General features: G+C 47.2%; 8 protein-coding genes across 8 annotated transcripts; 3 read left to right on the forward strand and 5 right to left on the reverse strand.

Annotated features, from left to right (window-relative positions):
- Positions 1-575: 575 nt before the first annotated feature.
- Positions 576-1,499, reverse strand: BGW36DRAFT_432304 (uncharacterized protein; the record flags this gene model as incomplete). Its single annotated transcript, XM_046221114.1, has 3 exons — positions 576-912; positions 965-1,382; positions 1,439-1,499. 3 exons carry the CDS (start codon positions 1,497-1,499, stop codon positions 576-578), a joined length of 816 nt encoding a protein of 271 aa, XP_046066699.1.
- A 1,690-nt stretch (positions 1,500-3,189) lies between these two features.
- BGW36DRAFT_56588 (SGNH hydrolase-type esterase domain-containing protein) lies at positions 3,190-4,294 on the forward strand. The gene is made up of 4 exons (XM_046222425.1): positions 3,190-3,497; positions 3,550-3,598; positions 3,674-3,871; positions 3,949-4,294. The coding sequence occupies exons 1-4, from the start codon at positions 3,284-3,286 to the stop codon at positions 4,109-4,111; spliced, it is 624 nt and encodes a 207-aa protein (XP_046066700.1). The 5' UTR covers positions 3,190-3,283; the 3' UTR covers positions 4,112-4,294.
- A 53-nt stretch (positions 4,295-4,347) lies between these two features.
- On the reverse strand, positions 4,348-7,290 carry BGW36DRAFT_432306 (uncharacterized protein; the record flags this gene model as incomplete). The annotated part of the gene is made up of 3 exons (XM_046221115.1): positions 4,348-4,477; positions 4,539-6,801; positions 6,999-7,290. The coding sequence occupies 3 exons, from the start codon at positions 7,288-7,290 to the stop codon at positions 4,348-4,350; spliced, it is 2,685 nt and encodes an 894-aa protein (XP_046066701.1).
- A 940-nt stretch (positions 7,291-8,230) lies between these two features.
- BGW36DRAFT_388868 (uncharacterized protein) lies at positions 8,231-10,138 on the reverse strand. Its single transcript, XM_046217276.1, has one exon. The coding sequence runs from the start codon at positions 10,006-10,008 to the stop codon at positions 8,482-8,484; it is 1,527 nt and encodes a 508-aa protein (XP_046066702.1). The 5' UTR covers positions 10,009-10,138; the 3' UTR covers positions 8,231-8,481.
- A 659-nt stretch (positions 10,139-10,797) lies between these two features.
- On the reverse strand, positions 10,798-12,485 carry BGW36DRAFT_306182 (uncharacterized protein; the record flags this gene model as incomplete). The annotated part of the gene is made up of 3 exons (XM_046212128.1): positions 10,798-10,865; positions 10,926-11,844; positions 11,913-12,485. The coding sequence occupies 3 exons, from the start codon at positions 12,483-12,485 to the stop codon at positions 10,798-10,800; spliced, it is 1,560 nt and encodes a 519-aa protein (XP_046066703.1).
- Positions 12,486-13,521: 1,036 nt separating this feature from the next.
- On the forward strand, positions 13,522-14,706 carry BGW36DRAFT_364084 (uncharacterized protein; the record flags this gene model as incomplete). Its single annotated transcript, XM_046214524.1, has 1 exon — positions 13,522-14,706. The coding sequence occupies one exon, from the start codon at positions 13,522-13,524 to the stop codon at positions 14,704-14,706; it is 1,185 nt and encodes a 394-aa protein (XP_046066704.1).
- A 1,595-nt stretch (positions 14,707-16,301) lies between these two features.
- BGW36DRAFT_388878 (putative MFS transporter) lies at positions 16,302-19,195 on the forward strand. The gene is made up of 4 exons (XM_046217277.1): positions 16,302-16,615; positions 16,671-17,373; positions 17,424-18,610; positions 18,662-19,195. Exons 1-4 carry the CDS (start codon positions 16,540-16,542, stop codon positions 18,847-18,849), a joined length of 2,154 nt encoding a protein of 717 aa, XP_046066705.1. The 5' UTR covers positions 16,302-16,539; the 3' UTR covers positions 18,850-19,195.
- Positions 19,196-19,617: 422 nt separating this feature from the next.
- Positions 19,618-21,485, reverse strand: BGW36DRAFT_420082 (putative efflux pump antibiotic resistance protein; the record flags this gene model as incomplete). Its single annotated transcript, XM_046219487.1, has 5 exons — positions 19,618-20,176; positions 20,224-20,742; positions 20,815-20,976; positions 21,032-21,190; positions 21,262-21,485. The coding sequence occupies 5 exons, from the start codon at positions 21,483-21,485 to the stop codon at positions 19,618-19,620; spliced, it is 1,623 nt and encodes a 540-aa protein (XP_046066706.1).
- Positions 21,486-21,708: the final 223 nt, after the last annotated feature.

Raw genomic sequence — 21,708 nt, forward strand, 5'->3', positions numbered from 1 at the left:
TGCTGACAATGATCAATCTATCTCATATGCTCAAGAGGCCGTCATAGGGGATCTGCTCACGATCGACCAGCATCCCCGCATCTACGTGGGAAGCCGTCTAAGCTTGATAAAGCCATTGATAGACATTGAACCTCCCCTGGGTGCTATTCAATTTAAAAATAATTAATTAATTTATTAATATCTGTAAGCATTTAACAAATTTTCAATTAGAAATCTTTACCTATCATATCAAACTTGTGAAGTCCGTGTAGGATTTATGCGGGCACATAGCAGTCAGCCAACAAGCTTCAATAAACAATCTGGTATCATTTTCGTCTGTCTGCGCCAATAACCAGTAAAGGAGCGTGTAGTGTATTTACAATACATTGATGTAAGAGCAACAATGATAAAACGCGGCAAAAATGGACACATTATATATGTACAATTTCATAGCATGTTCTTTGCCTTGCCCAATTATAACAAAAGACCACACGGCCAGCCATCTATTTCAAATTCGGATGGATGAAATCGTTGCTTTTGTTCCGACTTCCACTTCATTCCTTTCGAATGGAAGCATTTCCCCGGATTACGTAGGTTTAGAGCATGAAAACAGGCAACAATGCCAAAGCGACCGCGCCCAGACCAGGCTGGATAGCGCCAGCAGCATTTGTGTGCAACGCAGTTGTGGTAGCGGCAGAGCCGGGGTTTGTGGGGGTGGCACCGCCGCCTGGAACGACGGTCGTCTCGAAGACGGTCGATTGGGGAACAACGGTCGTCAGGCTACCAGAGACGAGGGTAGACGAGATGACACTGGCCGAGGTGATGGTGCTCAGCTTGCCAGTGGAAACAGAGACTGGAGGTACAACGCTTCCGCTGGGAGTACCGGTGACGGAGGTGGTGGTAGTGGGAGTGGTAGTGGGAGTAGTAGTGGTTCTACAGAGATGTTAGCTCCTCTGGCCGTTGTATAGGGGAAAGCAAAACTTACCCAGCGCCGGGAGTGGTGATGGTGGTACTAGGGACAGTAGTAGTACCAGAGGGCGTAGTGGTAGTAGCACCAGTACTGGTGGTACCAGTAGTGGTCACAGCGCCGCCGCTGGAGATGGTGAAAGCACCAGATTCGGGGAGCCCAGTTCCAGGGGTGCCTTTGTTGCGCGGGTCAAGTAGAATCTTCCAGTTTGTGCCGTCGGCGATGGTCTGGGGCTCGACGTGGTATGTGTACTGAGCAGTTTGGCCTGAGGCGACGCTGGTGGGCTTCACGTCGGTGGCCAGGATCTTGTTAGGGACCGGGTTGGCCAGCTCGATCTCCCAGTCGAGGGGGTCTGACGAGTCGTACTCCCAAACGATGTCGAAGCCTTTGCTAGGATCGACGGTGTCGCCGGCAGCGGGCTTGGTGATGGTGATTCCTGAGCGGGTTTAGCATCTATATGCATCCAAAGCAATCGAGAGGCAGTTAACTTACCCTGCACAGCAGAGAAGAGAGTAGCCGAAGCCACGAGTGAGGCGGGAACAAACGAACGCATTGTGAAGAAAGCGAATGTGCTGGAGACTGCCAAAAAAAAATATATATATTAATTAGTATATGATGATATATCGGGAGAGCGAGGGAAAACCGGGGACTCACTCTTTTAAAGGTGATTTTTATTTATATGATGCCAGCGAATAATGTGATTAATGGATGATGGATAGATGGTAGCAAAATATTAAAATAATGACGATAATGGCAGCGTATTAAGTGGCAGCATGTAACGCTGGGCTGGGTCCGGGGGCGAAAAGCGAATCAATAGTCGGTCAGACGCAACAAGATTCATGGATTTAAAATTGGAGTGCTGTTCCAAGCGCGGACTGGGACGCAGGGGCCTTATACAGAGCCTCGAAGCGTGGCTGGCAAATAGCAGTCAATACCAGCATCCAGAAGGACAATAACAACGGGTTCAGGAACGCGAGAATGGTTCAGAATCGGGCCAAAGCCAGCAGAGCCACGGATCCGCAATGCAACATGCACGCACCGGCAGCCAACCAGCGCGCGCAGATCGGCGGCCTAGCTGACACTTTGTTTCAGTCCGCGTGGGGCCCGGCCGTGGTGATAGGGCGCCGGCCACTAACTAGTTGATAGTTGATAGTTAGTGAATAGTCAAGAGTCACTCAACACAGCAGACTGTGACGCAATTCCAAAGAGCTCAGGCTGACCACCGATCGTCGTCGTTCTGACTACCGGCCTTGGCAGTGCGCCAGGATCAGAATGGCTGCCTGTTTCGCTGGATGTATTTGACCGGAAGCGACATAGCACGATGTCATAATCACCCTTGGGGACTGTGCAGCCTGAAACGCAATCACAGTGATGCTCCTGTAAAGGTAGGATATGTAATAATCCTACCGCGTTCGTGCCGTTGAACGACCGTTGAACCGAGAGAACCGCGGCGCCGGAAGGGTGGGCCCTATACAATGGACGCTGCAAGCCGAAGCCACAAGGCCCTAGGCAAATAATGCGTTGGACCTTGGATGCGACCTCAGCCCGCTGTCTCACCGATCTCCCCGCATTAACCACCGAGTCCCTATTTTTATCCTGTTGGTTGGTCTTTGTCTGAGACAGGTCTCCTTCGAGCCGATGTACTCCCGATGCCAGTATCGCCCAGCACGGGCATTGCGCCACCGCCACTTGTCAGGGCTTGACAGTAAAGAATAATTAACTGGTAAATCCAGAGTGTTGTGAGGATATTTTATATCGTCTTTGTGTGCCCGCATTCCGTGATCCGGCGGCGGTACTTGTTGAAATTTCAGGATCTTCGCGAAAAGGACGAAAATACTGCTATTTTCCAGCCTAGCGATCAGCAATGAAGGCTCCTATGGACATGTATCGAGGCCAACTACCTCCCGCGCAGAAGATCGTTAGTAGAGAGCAGTCTGCACACAAATCAATATTGTTGGCGAAAACAATAAAAAATGTCAATCGTCGGGCTCCGGCCAATCGCTCTGTAGTTGTCCTGGCAAACGCCTCCAAATGCTCAAATCGGTATCGGCGAACCAGCCCACGTTCACAACGCCCAGATCCAGCCACAAAGCCACCCTTACCCAAAAAGCACACTGCCACACAAGAGTGAAAACAACTCAAACCCATACACTACTTGCAGTATCAATTGATTGCACCCCCCACCCTTCATCAGCCTCTCACTTTTAAATTTATGCATCCCCTCATCCCCCACATTGGTCACTACAAACGTACCAGATCTAGGGCACACCTTCGCAGTCTGCAGTTCTGCAAAATCGAGGTCGCGAACAGCAAAACAAAAAGAAGAGAAAGGAGAAAATGGTCAAAATTCTCTGCTTCGGAAATTCTCTCACTGATGGCTTTTGGCACTACGGCCTCGAGCCCCCGCATCCCTATGCCATCGCCCTGAAGGAGCATCTCGTACAACAGAAAGTCTTGGACGAAAAAGATATCCAAATCAAAGTCGAAGGGAAACCGGGTGATTTAGTCAATTGCCCGCCAGGGAGATTCGTTGAAAGAATGAAACAGAGCTGTTCGACCTCGTCTTTATTACAATTCAGACGAGGAAGCTAACTGTGGTACAGTACAAGAGGGCCAGGAATATGATTGGGTCATTGTGCTTGGAGGGACAAAGTATGAACACACTGCACACCTGCATGTTGATATATCTTGTCACTCCCACCAATTGACCATGTTATTATGAAACAGCGACCTAGGTTACGGCTCTTTTACCCCCGAACAGATCTACGCAGGCCTCAAAACAACCTGGTCGCTCGCCCTTTCATCCTCACCCACCACCAAGTTACTGGCACTCACAGTCCCTGAATGCGCCTACATTTCAAACAAGCTGACGCGCAATCGAGATGTGTTGAACAAGCACATTATGGAGCATAAAGAAGATCGATTGTATGTAATACTACTCGCACACTTATATTTTCTTTTCTTTTTTTTTTTTTTCAAAGTCATATCAACTGATTATGCAGCTTTGCATTCGATTTAAAATCGGTAATACCATATCATTCGATGGACGCAGAAAGGAGACAAGAAATTTGGGACGATGGGCTGCATTTCACAGACAAGGGGTACGATTTGATGGGGCATTTGATTGCAGAGAGACTCATTGAGTTATTAAAGGAAACTCTGTGATCTTCGGCGAGAATATATGACGCATGAATTATGAGCATAGACTAATGGCAACCTGCAACTAAACAGATTTGATGACATTAAAGAATACACTCAGAAGGCATTAAGAAATAGCAATAAAATATAAACCAAAACCGAAATCAGTGTTGCTTGAAAAGCACAAGCAGAATACGCCAAGGGTATCTTTAAAAAAAAAAGCCTGCCGCTCAAAATTCAATGCGGATATGCAGGGAAATGAATTAGAACCGTATTATGCCTCTTGGAAGAGGCCGTTCTGGGATTTGAATGCCCCTGGCTTCCAACTCTTCAATGTCCTTCTGCTTCAACGAGACAAATTCGAAATTTTTGGGTAATTCGCTCCTCCCGCCCCTAAAAGAAACAACAAATATCAGCGATATACTCCTTGACAAGTGGTTTGCAGAAAAAATACCTATACCATATCATGACCAAGTTTCTTGCCCGGTCCTTCAATTGTACCTGGTTACGGTCGGTCAATTGCGGATCAGTTGACGCATCGTCCCGATGCTTGATTACAGCCCAGCTCGTGCCATGTTTCCCAACAAGTTCAACTAGTCGATTGTCTTCTTCGGTTGTCCATCGTCGTCGTACTTGAATTGGTTTTGTGCCAAATGGAATTCTGGGGGGGGAAGTTTGACTGCTGGATGGCTGACTTGGATTTGCAGGGTTTGAGGCAGAGGGCGAGTGTTGAGTTCCTGCTGTTGATACTGCAAATGTTGCCTGAACACGAGGCTGCTCTGACTGAGATGGAGATTCTGTGTTTTGCCAAGGGATTTGGCGGTTGAGCGCTGGTGACTCCATTGACTCAGGCCCTGGTCCTCTTCTCTGCCTTTTGGTGGTCTGTGCTGGTTTCTGAGCGCGTTTATCTTGGATATTTACCGCTCTATCATTCTCTTCATACTCGTCCACTGAGTCATCTCTTCGAGTTTGCCTACGCTTACGGCCTGTACTCGGACTCGCGATGCCGAGTTGCTGAGAGTCAACCGGTGACACACGCCTAGCATCTGGCTGGCGGTCAATAAAAAACCCTCTTTGTTTTGAATTGTCTTTCTGTTTATGACTCTTGATATCAGCCATGATCGTCTGTGATGAAGGCCAATCTTCGTTTTCTTCAATGACCATATGTGGAAATCGAGGCGCGGAAGTCGGTGGTTGGCGAGCAGGTTGAGGGTTTCGATGTTGTTGGTTTCTTTGAGGACTTAGGTGCGAGAGATCTTCGTGCAAGTCATCTACCAGAGTCTGATCCGGATCGGTGGAGAATGATGGAATCGCGGGCATTTCCGTTCTTCTTGACAAAGTATTTCGGTCAGTCGAATTCCCCGCAGGCTTCGCAGCAAGCTGAGAAAGCCGAGGCGCAAAGTCTTTTGAGCTATCAACGGAAAATTCCTTGCCTTTACGCATCACCACTTGAATTGCTTTCTGGCTGCTAAAAGACTTTTTTGGCTTGCGTCCTTCAGGTACTTCTTTTGGTGCTTCACCGCGCTTTTGTATGAATTCTATAGCCGGGAGTAGCTTACGTCCACTGGAAGTAACCTCCGAGGATTTCGATGCTCCGGCCTGCTCGGGAGTGGCGGTGGTTTGACTTAGTGTTGCTCGACGATTGACTACGTCTTCAAGTTGACCACGAATGTCGTCAATCGAAGGCTGTTGCTTCAAAAAACGATCAAGCTCATCATTTCGCGAACGAAGCCATTTAGCTGTGTTATAAATAAATCCTTCCCAAGGAAAACGTGCCTCGAGTCTCTCAAAATCGACTGTTCCATCGTCGGCAAAGTATTCTTGGATGTCTCGAATACGATCTTGAACGTCCTCCTCATATTGATAGGGTAAATTGCCGTCCCTATCTTGGAGGCTAGTTAGGTTGAATCCACGAAGCAGGTCTTCGTCAGCTGCCTGTGTGTCGAGGGTTTCATTGAAGAAGACATGTTGCAACAGACCGCGTGGGTTAAAGCTATCTCGATCTTGTTGCGTTACCAAGCTGGTCATCAAAAATTGAGTTCTCATCTCAAGCGCCAAGTCAAATGTCGGTCGTCTGAGACCACTCTTCCCAGCGCTGTCAAACTGGGTGCCACGAGCCAGTTCATTTAAGAAAGGTATCGGATATTTCCCTTCCAAATCATACATACTTTCTTCCACACTATCCGTGCGGGAAGATTTGGTCAAAATTTCCAGTGCAAGCTGCGCACAGTTCGCCTTGTAGAGAATCCCATCCGCATGCCAAGCTTTCGTTGAAGGGTCAGATGAGGGTTCAAGGGAGGGAAGTTTTGGAGCAGTTTGTTCAATAGAGATATATGTCTCTGCCCCAAATTTTTCTTTTTGCGTTGCAAAATTACTGCGCATGCGCTGCAGCCGTCGGCTTTGGCTACTCTTCGGATCTTGCAGAGATCGCACTACTTCAGCCATCCCACTTGGAGATGAGGAGCTGGCCGCAAAAATATCCAGAATCGCCGTGGAAGCTCGTTGCAAGTGAGGCAAAGAGTGAACCATCAGAAGCGCATCCACATCGCCGCCAGTCTCTGGTTCAGAGTCTGTCGGGTGAAGAGTAGTCCCTGAGACATTGGGATCATCGGGAGACTCTGGAATAGCTGTGTTCGGGATAACATCTTGCGGTTCTTGGCTACCCCCGCTTGAATAGAGCTGGTTAATCCCGTAGCTTTCACTTCCAGGGCTAGAATCTGGAAGAACATTGTCAGTACGTGCTACAGTTGACTGTGTGTTGTTGCCCATGATAAATACTGTCGCGTAATGCGTAGGTTACCTGCATTGGCAGGGTAATGAAATAGAATTGAGATTGAAGTGGGAATAAGAGTTGACGTGGTTTTGTATCGTCAAATGTTCTAATGAGCAAGAAGCAAGTAAATGGTGCACCAACCTGGGCCAGTCTTCTCTTTGCCCTTAGCGCTCCCGCGAACGGCGGTACGCGGTGTTTCGTTGCTATTCAAGGCACGGCTTTGACTTCTCGTTACTTGCCTTGCTCCAGAATCGCGTAGACTCTGGTTTGTGTCTGCAGCTTTGTGAAGCCTAGAGGATGTTCTTGGAGTTGCAGTAGCAGCTTTACGAGGAGACACCTTTGTTATTGGTGACCGCAAGCCGTGCGCGACCGACCGCGTGCTACCTGCAGGTCCCGGAGTCGACTTTCTCCGCGAATCAAGAACGGATGACATACTCACGACTGCAATCACATAGGGTTGGCGATTACTTGCCGGTTAGAGTATATGGGTTGAGACAGTTACAAACCGTCCGTTCTTGATGAGAAAACGACCTGTGATGGGCAGGAGGGAAAATGTCGTAGCATGAGGGCGGATGCTTTAACCTAGGGTAGAATTTATCCCGGCCTCACCGCCTCCCGCATGCAGTTAGAAGTCCCTCTTTCCGGGGTTGTGTATTTGTAATTCCAATGCGTAGTGTAATATATACTTGTGCGAAACTGGTTTACATTTTAATAACTTACTCTAAAACCGCCATAATACACGTAACTTACGTAATGAATTGTTTTTACAACCCTAATTCAAATAATACAACAGCTGCTTACACAACGCGGACAGTACTGCGTCCAAACATCACGTGGTCTTCCTTATAGGTATCTCCTGCCACTTTCAACTGCAAATCACGTTAACCCTAACCTCGTCCATTCGAATTCCAGCTGTTCTGCCTTTGCCACCGCCGAAATATCACTTCACTGCTAGTTTTCGAAGGATTTAAGGGAAAAGCTTCGCTATTCAGCTCTTTTATAGCTATAAAATATTCGCATAGAGGGTTTGACGTTGAATGGCTTCTGTATTGTGTAGTCAAGTATTGCAGGCGTATTCGACGCTGGAAAACGAGCTTGAGGCTCCTGTGAGAACAATCCTAGCCTCCCTAAGGCTATTTAAAGGATATCAAAGCTTTCCTATTTTGCTGTTTAGCATTCTGTGTAGGTTGAGGCCAGGCATTTTTATTTCGCCCGGCAAAAAACCTGACCCTAACCCTAACCCGCATGAGCGCCCCTGTCCGCTTTCGGTAATGGCCTAATGGCCAGTATGTAAAATATTGGTATAGTTGAAAAGCACAAGTAATCGCTTGTATACATCACGTAAGTATTGAAAATATGAATTTTTCCATTTGCACTTATATATCTGCAATTTATTCATTCGAATGGCCTTCGCCAGCTTATAGAATTATCCGCAGAGAGGAAGACCAATTCCTGAACTGTAGCAAAAAAAAAAGGACACAAAATGAAGATATATTACTGACGGTTTTTCCTCTACTGATACTGAACCCTAATAATCGTAAAATTCTTGCCATAAAAAAGCTCTTGTGACAGAAGAGGTAGGAGCGAATGACACTATTGGCAATATTTTGTTCTCTGGGGAGGCTCATGGTTGGATTAATTCAAATATTAAGTCTTCCATATCAGTATCCAACCCATTCCAATCAAGATTGTCCCCTCGAGGACTCCGGAAGAGTCGTCGTAGACAAAGTTTCAACTCCGATTGCCAATTTATTGGGTTACCTACGGCCTCCGCAAAGATATTGCACCGGACCATAATATCCCAGCAACTGCCCAGGTAACCAACAAGTTCATCGTAGTTTTCTGGGTGAAATGGATCATGCGCCACAAGCAGTCGGCGCCAAGGTTCATCACCATAAGCGCCGTAGGCAAGTTCGGCAATCTCGCATATCAGCTCATCAGGTAGTCCTATAGTACGTAGAGTGCGATAGCACTCCGCAACTTCTAACTTATGAGGAACCCAAGGCGCCTCTTCATCGCAATTCAAGAATATTTCGAATGGGACATTTCCAAATGGAAAGTCATCGTCATTGATGAATGCCTTCATTCGCCAAGATCTCAGGCCCCTCAAAATCGAGAATAAAGGTTGGTTATCCGGCCTGTCGGGTGATTGAGGATATGTAGCAGTTTTGGCAAGGATCGGCCACTCCAAGCCACGTTGAATTTTAAATGAGTTACCAAAGTAATCGTCTTTGATACCGAAGAACTGTCGATGAATATGCTTTGTAACCTCGGAATAGTGTGATTTTGTGCACTTGTATAGCATTTCCTGGTAAATTTTGGTATCTCGATAGTCTCGCTCATATGATTCGTTTGATCGAGGGGGTTGACGTCCTGATATTGAACCACGAAGCTTCGGGAAGCAGTACAAGATGTTTAGGACAATATACGCATCCAAGGCCAAACTATACAAGTGATTCCACCCTAGATCGGCCTCCATACATGCACAATTCTGCACAGACTTCCAGCTCGCATACTTCACATCGGGGTGGGCACAAACGCGCAAAACCGTATCAATTTCACCATGTATCAAGAGTGTCTTAATAACTTCCAGGTTAAAGAAGCCTCCCTTGTTTACACCTTCAAAACAATAGCAATAATTAATTCGGCATTCACGGAGAAACGCATGTGCTTTTCTTTCTCGAAATGGTATTGTGCAGTCGCAGTTGAACTGAAACCCGTCGTCATAATCCCTATCCCTAGGATCATTGACATCATGTGTATAGCGCCGATTCTCATCTGTATAATGCAGACATGGCTGCGATGTAAGTTTCACCTCATTGCTCTTATCCCATCCAAACCCATTGCTGCCTGCAGCTAGGCGCCATCGGTAAACAGTTCGGCTGATTCTGTTTACTGTATCGTTGTCAAGAACAACATCTTCTTCATTCGGAGGATCATATTTCTCAGGGTACTTCTGTCGCTCCCGTAAAGTGTGCGCCGAGATGGTGCGTATGAATGTGAATATAAAAGCTTCTATATCTCTAGCCTGGTAAAGGCCGGACAGAATATATAGATTTGCCGCTGGCGGTTTTAGCGGGTGCTCTGGCAGATAGAAGTGTAGATTTGACGCCAGCGCATCCCACAAAATGTCCCCTGCTTGGTGAGCCATGATCAACAATTGGTCGACTGATGCGGATGAGGAAGCCCTCACCTTAATAGGAAGCAAACTTGAAAGACAATGAAGTGTGTTTGTGACCGAACGAGCTCTATCACAGACTTAATTGTGTATAAAACAGTGTATGATAGTCTGCGAAAAATCAAGCGGATACAGTGAGTTGGCTGGTCACGTAAGCAGAGTGAGTCATCAATTCTAGCGGCCATCTCGCTTTGGGGGTAGCTTGGGGCTGTGCTGTCAATAAATGTTCGTAGTAAGTAGTTCTTAAAGCTGTTTTCATAGTAATTGGTATGTAGTAGAAACAATACCATTAGGAAATTCGAGACGTAGATAGCACTAAAGTTAAGGCCACAATTGCAGTCTCATATGGTCTTCGTCGACAACCCTAAGGTTAACGGAGGTGGAGTAATAGCACCAACCATTAGAGAATAAGATGAATTATAATCCTATCTTCTATTGGAAATTCCAATTGAAATATGTATACATAGTATCGTTATGCCACTATGATTATAATCCAAAGTCCAACTCCGACTTGCCCATACACAAGACTCCTCAGACGCCATAACATGTATCGATGGATACAACAACTAGTTGGCAATCCAACTTCAATCCTCTTCTGGTATAACGCCAGTAAAATCTAGTCCTGAAAACCAAAAATATAATGTATACAGTATGAGATCAAGTGATACCATGAAAAGGGAAATATAGAAGGCAAGATAAATGATTGTCTTGCTGTAAATCAAACATAAAACGAAAGTGCGGTAAAACACACTTCCACTTCTATTAGTATATTGCTTCAATCAGGTAAATAATCCCAAAAATAAGGAATGCAAATGCCCCGCCCAAGGTGACTGTGAACGAAAACTGTTAGTTTTACCAACATTAGGCATAAAAAAAAAGGAGCGGCATACCGGCTCGAAGACTAACTCGCCCAGCGACTGCACGACCACCGATGACAGCGGCTGCAGTACAAATACCATGTCCAACAACTGCTCCAATTGTAACCCACCAATAATCCTGTCCAGCAGCCATGGCGATGGTCGCAATCTGACTGCGATCGCCCCATTCTCCCAAGAAAGTCATAGCAAAAGTCTGAACCCACGCTGGGCTGAGCAATAGCGAAAAGAGATTGTTGGCCCCAGCGGTTATCGTTTTCAATGTGAAACTACGCTCTGGGGAAATATCTCGTGACGATGCCGACGAAATGCTTTCTGGGGGTGATGGGAGGCGGTTCGTTGACCGCGTGCGACCACCACGGCCAGATTCCAATGCGTATGGGGTGATTGATTGGTTGCGACTCATGCGTCGTTGTTCATGCTCTTTTTCTTCTAGCTCCATCTCAACCTCTTTCATCTCCTCCCCAACGCCCTCGTCTGGCGACATGGCGTGTCCTTCCTTGAACATTTTTGCAGCAAAGGCGAGGAAAAGAAAAGCGGCGGCGAATTTTGTAATGAAGGCAGGTATAAGTGTAGGAACGGCATGTCCTAGAATGGCTGATAGGACGGTCATCGCAATTAAGGCGGAAAAGGCTGCGGTGAAGACGACCAAGCGCGGATGCCGCATTGCCATAAGAGCGGCAACAAGAAAAGTTTTGTCGCCGACTTCAGAAAATAGAATCATCGTGAGTGATATAACAAGAGAATGGATCGGACTAAAGACATTCTCGTCCGTTGTCGCTGCGGCTGCTGGGGTTGTAGAATGAGTACCGCCCTTGCCGAAGGGCTTTCTCCCAGGTGGTCGCGGCTCAAAGTCGAGAGGATCATCATGAACTCCTGCAGGAGATTTCGGTGGAGGAATAGAATGAGGTCTGTCGGGGAGGTCGTCAGGTTTCTGTATATCGCATAGTTTAGTCCACGGCCACTACAGGAAGCGAATCCCACTCAATTTCATCCACATACCTCGAGTAGTTTTTGGCTGGCCTTCGAATCCGTGGTTTCAACGGTGGTTTGGCCAGGAATTTTTTCTTGTTCACTATGAGGTAGAGGACGTGCCTCTTTGGGAGTTTCAGGAATCTTTTCCTTAAGCAGTTTGCTATCCTTGCTCTTCTCAGTCATGCCACCCTCTGTGCCCCTGGTGCCTTCTTTCGGACCTATTCTATCAGGATCATCCATCACCCCCTCATTAGAATGCGGGATATGATGTCCATCGGGGCTCAACTGTTCACCAATATCCAACGCCGTGTTTTGTGCCGTTACGCTCTGCCTGCCATCTATCTTATCTTTCTTTCGATCTCGGTCTGCGCTCGTTTCAACCCACGGCCCGTCATGAGGTTTGCCATCTTTTCCATCAACCGGGGCGTCCAGCGTCCCTTTCGGAGAGGCTTTGGGCCTCACATCCGCGGCGACTCCAGGTCGCGTCTTGCCATGCTGCAAACTGCTATCCGACAGGCTGTCGGCAGGGCTGTCGACAGCAGTTGACCCAACAGCGACGAGAAGAAGGGCGATTACGGGGGAAATGCGACTGACCCGCATAATGGTAAGTTGCTCGATATTGCTAGGCGATCAATGCAGGCTTGGGGCAATTTGAGGATCGGTGGCGGAGTTGTAGACGGCGATAAGGAAAGAGAAGCCCAAATTACATCAAAATACAGAAGTAAGAAGAGAAAGCGGTCGCTGCATGAGAAACGACACAACACACAGCAGAAATTGCCAACTGGTGAAAAAAAAAAGGAGATTTGGCGGCGAACTGGCGGCGAATGGGGGTGGATGGAATTGGCTACAAAATGCAACATATCTGTTTTGCCGGCCAGCAAGGGGCGAGACTGCGGCACGTGACCCTTTAATTCAGGTCCGCCAAGCTTTCGACTAACCATCCCTTTGCTGTGAAGTCTGGTTTATTCGCAGCTACAGATGATCTTCAATTATATGCTCGGTCTTATTGATGTATTTGTTTGGTCACCATTTCCCTTTAACATCCCTAAATGAAAACGCAATCTCGCACGGCCACACACTACCAGTTGATCCTATGCTGTGTCCATTTCGTCTGACGATTTACAATATATATGTCAGCTAGCATATATTACTGCATTGTATTAAAAATTATTTAAGCCTGGCTACTAAACCTTACATGTAATTCACACGTCCACAGACTTCCGAGACTTGCACGAATAAACTTCGTCGTTTCTACAGTTTATATAAAGTATTTCACACCTCTGGCAAGATGAGTCCTCTCATCGTCTCATGTATTCTTTGTGGATATGCCATCTATGATTATGAGAGCCCGAACTCTGAGTCTTGGTCGAAACAATTTTGAATACGTGAGTCTCCTCTGTAAGTGCGTTTTGATCATAGCAGTCTACTCCAGTCCCACGGAAGCATCTGTTTCTGGCGTCGGCCTGTACAACGACGTCAATGCAGGAAAGTGGATTGTGCCTGTAGAATATAAATCAAAATGGAATGATGCGGGATATGACTTCCCCGATCGCGACCAGATTGGCGTGATGACGCAGCATCCTGTCAACAACCGCAACGGCTTCGTCTTTCACGCAGCTTGTTGGGCTCTTTGGAGATGGCATACCATCCTCAAAAAGTTCCTTGCTTGCGACGCTTAGAAGTTTGCAAATCGATGCCGTATCCATTGCAGGGGAGTGGCGTGAACTGGGGCCACGACTTTGGTGGACTTGTCCTTCTAGACAACGAGGATCATTATCCATGGGAAGACAGGGTTTTTGAGAGGGAGGGGGACTCAGAACACTCCATATCTGTCAGAGTAAATCCAAAGGATATTCCAGAAATTGAACAACTTCTCGGGAAACCATCTCAGATACCAGCATTTGTCAAGCTTGGATCGACAGGTCAGGTCAGACAAAGAGCAGACATCTTTGGCAGGTTACCTCTGGAGATTTGTGACATGATTGCATGCTTGCTTCCCACTTCAGATGTATTCAATCTTCGTCAAGTTTCGAAGGTATTCATTCCTATTTTCTCAAACCAACAGTTCTGGGCGTCTAGATTTAAACCACATGCCGACCGCTGTTGGCTTTTCGAATTATGGAAAGTTCCAGAACCTCAGGACTGGAGATGGTTATATCGACGGACATGTGATACTCGTATATCGCCTGCGCTTCGGAATAGGAAGAGGGTTTGGAAGTTAATTCAGTCTCTAAAGAATATAATAAGCCTTTGTAGGAAGGACAATTTTGAAGAGCCTGTCTCGCAGGACAATGTCCTTAGTCGTCGGTACCGGGGGATTACTGGAGATGTGAGACAGGAGAAATCTACTGGGTCCCATCATGATTTTAACGAAGGTTGTCGTCTCTTCAATCGGCAATATGTATCCATTTGCCAGTTCATTTCCCAAACTTCATTCTCCACTGTTCAGGTTGGCGGTACAGAGTATGTCTCCGGTATACGATTTGTCTCGCCCGAAGGAACTGCCATAGAATTAGGGTACTGGTCTGAGAAGAAAGGATGCTCTGTGAACATCGCAAGTCTGAGAGGTTTCAACGTGGCGGTAGGCTCAAGAGTCATTCAAGCAATACAAGTTATCACCGATAAGCGACATACATCTCAATGGTTCGGTTCCCCGACAGAATCTCCAATAACACAGTATCTCGCAGTTTATGAACATATCAGAGCCGTAAAAGCGGGGTTTGATGTAAGTGGAAAATACTCACTATTGATTCCATTTCCGTCTATAAACATCCATTACTCAGACAGATTAGGGATGCAAAATGGTCAGCCTTGCCGTTGAATTTAACATTACATCTGCTATTAATCTGTCGATAGAAGAGGCGAAGGCATTGAGAGATACCGCATTATGGTACCCTGGAGTCCCTGGACAAAATTTATTCCTAAACGTTCACTCGTCTCCAGTTATTAACTCCTCTACAGTTGAATATCGGCCATTATGTTGGGCCTTGTTCGGAGGTCCAGGTGGTATTCAGACCTTAATTAAGAGTTTGTGCAATTTTCAAAAGTGTGGAATAGGTATTGTTTCGAAACAAATACTGGGGTTAAGATGATGGGGTTTGTTGATTGGTCCTTGCAACTGATATGGGAATGAGTCCGTCTTTACGAGCGTAGTGATAAAGGGCTAATTAATCATAGTTAACTTAGATTTCGAACTTCGACTACGTAGCTTATGTTAAATATAGCCACCTGACGTTTGATATGCACGGCACCGTCTGTGTCAACTACCCCGCAAGCCAAGGAGTTAACACTTATACCAATGATTTTAGACGATCATCAGGTCCATCCACTCATGTGCAGATGTTTCAAATCCAGGAGTAAGACTGGTAACAACGATATAATTTTACGAGCCTTGGGTCTTATTTTCCGCTGGAACGATTCAAACTCAAGGAGATAGGATCAGAGGCTTAAAGTTGCGGAGGCGGCGAACCAGGCTCCAGCGGCCCCTTAATGGCTTGCAATCATTTCCAAACTTTGTTCTGAGGGCTCGAGCGAGCGTGGGGGATTCATGTGAGGTGTTATTCTATAGCATCAAAAGCTTCATAGAGTGACGAAACGTCATCTGCTAATGCAAGTCCGTGACACGTTAGGATATGGTAAACATGGGATGGAGATTTTAATGGGTCGCAGCAACAAACCACGTGGCCCTGGTGCTGTAGCGTTGCCCGTATCTGCGGCCGTGTAGCAAATGAAGAGTTATGAACAATGAAACTATTGAGAAAGCGAAGGATAGACGATGTACGATGTCGTCATGGCGCAGTCAGACGATCTTCGGCTGCCGTGGTATAAGCTTGATAGCATTCAGACCAAACTGTTTAACGCGATTTTGTCTGGCTGGGATGATATTTCCTCGGGCGCAATTCGATGGATACCGACTGAAGGCAGTGGTAGAATAAGCGATACTGCCTACTCTTGTATGACTTAGTACACAATAATGTTAAATATGGGTTGGCACACCGACACGCCAGGTTTCCAACCAACCATGTCGGCGTGATGGCCTGTGGTGGTGGCAGCCTCGCGGTCGGGTGACGAGACCGTGCAGGAGATTGTCCAGAACTCAAATAATAATCAGTGTCTCAGCTCCTAAAGGCGACTCCTCATTGACGGACCGGGAGGAATGTCTAGTCGCCCGAACGCGTTCATCAGTGGCTGGGAATGACGGGAGCGGTGGTCACCGCGTTGTGCCGTTACGTTTCTGGTACTTGTCGATACCCGCTACTCCACGCGATCTTGGGCGTGGTGGAGGTACCGCAAGGTACTGGGGCGTATCGAGTACGCGAGCAGTCACATGGCCACGGGCGACGATCCATACCGGCAGCCGCTAATAGCTCTTATCGGCTTGCCTTATCGGACTCCCCGCGTCAATCTTCGGAGTGTCTCCTCCGCGTCCGCCTCCTCCTCTCAGTAGTATTACTCTTTTCTTTTTCTATTCCCCCATTCCTTATAAACAGAGGTCGTCTGCCCTTGAGACTGGGGGCTGCGCACCTGTCTTGCGTTCTCTCGTCGCGGACTGGGGACTATCCCCGACTTTACTTGTTCCGGCGGGAGTCATCCTGGCGTCGATCCGATTGTGAAGCATTATTAAAATCCACCTGCTCCGTGCAAGAACGTTATAATGGCTCCCTCATGGGACAACCGCTCCAAATGGACCATCGGTATTCTTAGTGACCCGCAGACAGACGAGGTGCCCGGTAAAGCTGCACTCCCCCAGGAATACCTTCAATGCAACTGACAGACTGCTTTCAGGCACCGTCCTCCTGCTGGCCTCGAATCGTAACGAGCCCTTGGGTCTACGCAATCAGCCAGCTCGCACTTCAGCCTCGTCACTTCCTTCGCAGTTTCCTCCAAGCCGATCATCCTCTCGCTCAGTTGCGCCTGTTCCCAAAAAGACATCCGATGGACGCATTCTTCTAGAGCCGCAGCCGGAGGACACGTTGAATGATCCCTTGAACTGGCCAGCATGGCGAAGAGATACGGCTTTACTTTCTCTAGGTTTCTATTGCCTGATGGGAGGAGGTATGACCCCAGTGCTGGCCGCTGGGTTCAACGAGGTGGCGAAAGACTACAATATCACAACACAACAAGTCGCGTACACGACCGGGCTGTACATGTTGGGGCTTGGGTTAGGGTCCGTTGTCATGGCCCCGACGGCCATCCTCTATGGAAAACGCCCAGTATACTTGCTGGGTGCTACTCTATTTATAATCTCCGGCATTTGGTGCGCACTCTCGCCCAACTATGTAAGTTTGGTGCTAGCTCGAATCTTCATGGGATTTGCAGTCAGCCCAGTGGAGTGTCTACCGTCTGCAACTATCGCGGAGATTTTTTTCCTCCATGAAAGGGCGTACCGAATAGGAATTTATACACTATTACTTCTGGGAGGCAAGAACTTGATACCACTGGTCAGTGCGGCAATTATTGGACGATATGGCTGGCGTTGGGTATTTTGGTATGGGCTGAGTACACATTCGCCGTGCTTCCATAACTGACAGGAAATAGGGTGGTCGCTATAATTGTTGGCGGCGCTCTTGCGCTATTATTTTTCTTTGTCCCTGAAACCTTTTGGGATCGGACACCCCGACCAAAGTCCAGATCGAAACGTCCTAATATCTACCGAAGTGTATCTGACTTTGCACACCTTGGCTTTCGTGGACGTCGTCCCGAGCCGCGGTTGAGTGAAAAGCAGCCTAGTTTACCACGCTCAAACGATGCATATGGCCCTACTGAGGAGAACGGCCATCGAAAGAGGAAAGAAATGCATGTTGGCTTTGCTGAGGACCAACTGGACGAGAAATTGCAAAGCCCTGCCGATCTAAAGAATGAGCATCCTTTTACGGCCAATGACACCCCTACCGTGGTAGTCAACGAACCAGATGCAACCCCCGAGGCATCGCATCATTCCCCTACTGAAGACACTGATGCTCATCCTGCGCCTCTTTCTCCGGTACACCTGGGTGATAATAGACTTTCTTTGGATCCGAACACGGATTACTTCAACTCCAGCAATGGCTCACAACCTGTATCACCTACCAGGGATATTGAAGGGGCTCGACGAACCTCGTTGTCTCCCTTGCCGATGAACGCGTCGGCTTTGTACACCCATAACCTCCGCGAACGGCCTCCGGTGTCTTATGTACATATGCTTCGGCCATGGAACGGACGACTTGCACACGACAAGTGGCATCGGGTGTTGGTGCGTCCATTTATTCTTTTTGCATATCCAGCCGTTCTGTGGTCTGCTCTAGTGTATTCTCTGTCCATTGGATGGCTCATTGTGCTGTCCGAATCAGTAGCACATATTTACCAGGGCAGCCAGAATTATAATTTCTCAGCACTTGCGACTGGGTTGGTTTATATCTCGCCATTTGTGGGTGGTATCATTGGTACGGCGGTTGCTGGACGGGTGTCAGATATCATTGTCCGATATATGACACGGCTTAACGGAGGCATTTATGAGCCGGAGTTTCGTCTTGTTATGGCGATTCCCGTCGCTCTGTCGACAGCGGCAGGATTGATGGGGTTCGGTTGGAGTGCGCAAGAAAAAGACAACTGGATTGTTCCTACGATTTTCTTTGGAATCATTTCGTTTGGCTGTGCGCTGGGTAGCACGACATCGATCACATTCTGCGTGGATAGTTATCGCCAATATGCAGGCGAGGCGTTGGTTACATTAAATTTTAGCAAAAGTACTTTTCCCCGTGCTCTCTGACTGCCTCTCAGACGCTGACCAAGTACAGATATCTTTCACGGACTGGTCTTCTCCCTCTTCTTCGTTGACTGGCTCGAATCGGACGGAGCGCGGAATGTGTTTATCGCAATTGGCGGTATCCAACTTGCGTGTCTGTTGACGGCCATTCCGATGTATATTTTCGGCAAGCGGGCGCGCATGTGGACGGTGCGCAAGAAGCTGATGGAGAAGTTCTGATATAAACTTAGGTCAATAGTGTGTATATGGCCGGAGCATTTGGATAGATCAATTGATACATGTATTTACGTGTTTACATCTAGGCGCTGGAAGACGGATAGCTTGAGATTTTTTCCTTTCATTTTGCGTTATATACTACGTATATACGTCTGTCCCTGGGTCCCGAGAAACACTCCATGACGAGAAATACACCAGGTACTTTGTCTTCAAATCACTATAACTTCGTGCACGCCTTAGATATATCTATAATCATCACTTTGGCATATTCTCTATTTATCCACGCCTTCACACAATGGTAACAATGTTCGGCTAATATTACTACAGTGGAGCAAACGTCTGCAAGAGATTCAAGTTAATAAAGATGGCTCAATTACTGTAAATTTGAAAATAACACACAGGAAACTGGTGATTTTTTGATCGGAGCTGAAGGGACGCATTCACCTATTAGAGAACATCTCCTTGGGAAAGAGGATTCGCAACTAATACCTTCTGATGTGGTTGCCTCATAACACTCGTAGAGTACCCCGAGATAGCCATTGATTGGAATGGTATGTTTCTGCACAGGTTGTAATGGTCAAACTTCTACTCTCTTGTTGAGGAAGCCACCATTTCCTTCAAAAATGCAAATACACCTGTAAAAAAATACTAAGCATGTCTATTCGATATAAGCTCTATGGGGACGGTGTTATCACGAGAAACACTAAACTTTCGATACACTGTACCAGTCTGGGAATCATGGAGGCAATCCAACCAAATTTTAGCATCCTTTCAGGCTCCGCCCGCAATGGAAATATTGTCGGCTTCTTTAGAAAATAATTTCTCTTTCTTCATAATCATCCCACTAACCACCGTGATAGCCCCTGACGCAATGCTGAGAATATAGACCCTGCTCATGGCATGTGTGATGGCCGCGATAGCTTGTCTTTGCAGTGAAGGACTTAAGGATGTAAACAAGCTGCTCTGTGTTCCTGCAATGACACTTCTGATCTGAGAGTCTGAGAAGTTCGAACCGATGAAAATCTGTTTTAGGCTGGCCATCGAGAGACTTTGGAAAATCTGCCCCCCTACAAGCAAGCTAACTGTCTGGAATCCAAGCTGAGAAAGATTCTGCATGGAGATGACGCGTTGGACATCCAAGCCATTGCCTGTCTCCTTCATGATGGTAACACCCGAGACAGTAAAGCCAAGATTGAAGACTAATCCAGTCCCAGACCCGAGTATAATGCTGTATCCATACAGGTTTGCCATAGTGGTATCAGTTTTAACCGTGTACAAGGTTGCACTGCCGATTGTCATGAGAATGCCACCAATAACGTACAATGCCCAGCTATAACATGTTAGAAAAGAAAGTCAGTGATGACGATAATAGCATACTAATAGTTAATTCTCGGCAAAAGAAAACCCAATGCCAAGTTAAAAGATGCAAGGAAGCATATAAAAGGCAGTAAGCGGACGGCAGCCATTAGTCCAGAATCTCCATGCGTAAACGAACAGTATAGGGGAATATAATAAACCGGCACGTAGATATTAGTCGCAGCCATGGCGGTGTTGATGTTAAGCAGCATTTGAGTTCTGTTTATAAGGATGTGCCTAGGAGGGAACATGCGCCTTTCATGAGTGGTGAACATGACAAAGTACTGCTGGAAAAAGAGTAATATAAGCAATGCCCCGAATACAACAAATGTAGAGATGGTGCGACCGTCATCCCAAGGCCAAGTTGAGCCCCCAAAAGTTAGGGCCATGGTGAAGGCTACCATGGCACAAGTACCGAGAATAGAGCCAACCCAGTCTACAGTCTTGAGCCTTGCGAGAAGAGACTCGTTCCTGGCACCATTGGGCTTTACCCACGGGAGGTACCATACGTAGACTGGTGCACACACAGCTGCTACGACACTGGAAGAAGGCTCCGTAAGCAGAGAAACGACGTGACGGGAAGCATTTTAGTCGAATTATCTGTTAACTCACAGATTAATGTAGAAGGCCCATCGCCAGGTGGCAGACGAAGTAGAAAATGCGCCTCCTATGACAGGGCCTAAGACAGCGCCCAACCCCCAAACTACACCAATACCGGAAATGTAGCGACCGCGTTCTGTTTCAGTTGTACATAGAGCAAAATAGTTCAAGATCCTAGGACAAGTTCCTGAGTAGGGGTTTGACTAGATCCTTGAGGGCAGCGACGTACCCGAGGAAAATACCAGTTCCACCAAGACCAGCTATTGCCCTCCCGACAATAAGAGCATCCATGGTGGGAGCCGCTCCACAAAGCGTAGAGGCGGCCTCGAAAAGAATGATGCTCGAGATGAACATGGGTTTAAGGTTGAAAACAGCATATAAGGCGGCTCTGTTTGACACGAGTTAGCCATACAGCCTTCCTTCTGTACTCCTGTGACAGCGTAGGGATGGAGCCTTTACACAGGCAATATTGCACACACAGAACCGAGCGGAAATGCAGTACCGATCCATGTGAGGCTCTCGACTGTGTGGAACTGTTCGATGATCGGCGCTTGGATGTCTGCGGCAATGGTTCCATCGAGCCCGTAGATGAAAGCCCCAACGTACAGACATGCTGCTGCTGCTGCCCACCTCCAACCTTGAACGGTCCGTAGACTGCGGGCTTCGTTTTCATGACCAGGCATATCGGGTGACATCTTAGAGGTGCCATCCAGGTTGGCTTCTTGGTCCTTACAGACGGTATTGGCGTTAGCCTCTTCTGAACTCATGGTGGAACAGGTAGATTTGGTAGACTTGTCGAAATAAATCAAAAGACAAAATTCAAGTTTATTACAGAAGAAGACGAACAAGACAAAATCGGACGAAGATGGTGAAATACATAGTAGCAACAAAAACTGTCACCTTACT

The sequence above is a fragment of the Talaromyces proteolyticus genome, assembly GCF_021365285.1.
Source record: "Talaromyces proteolyticus strain PMI_201 chromosome Unknown BGW36scaffold_13, whole genome shotgun sequence".
Taxonomy (NCBI): Eukaryota; Fungi; Ascomycota; class Eurotiomycetes; order Eurotiales; family Trichocomaceae; genus Talaromyces; species Talaromyces proteolyticus.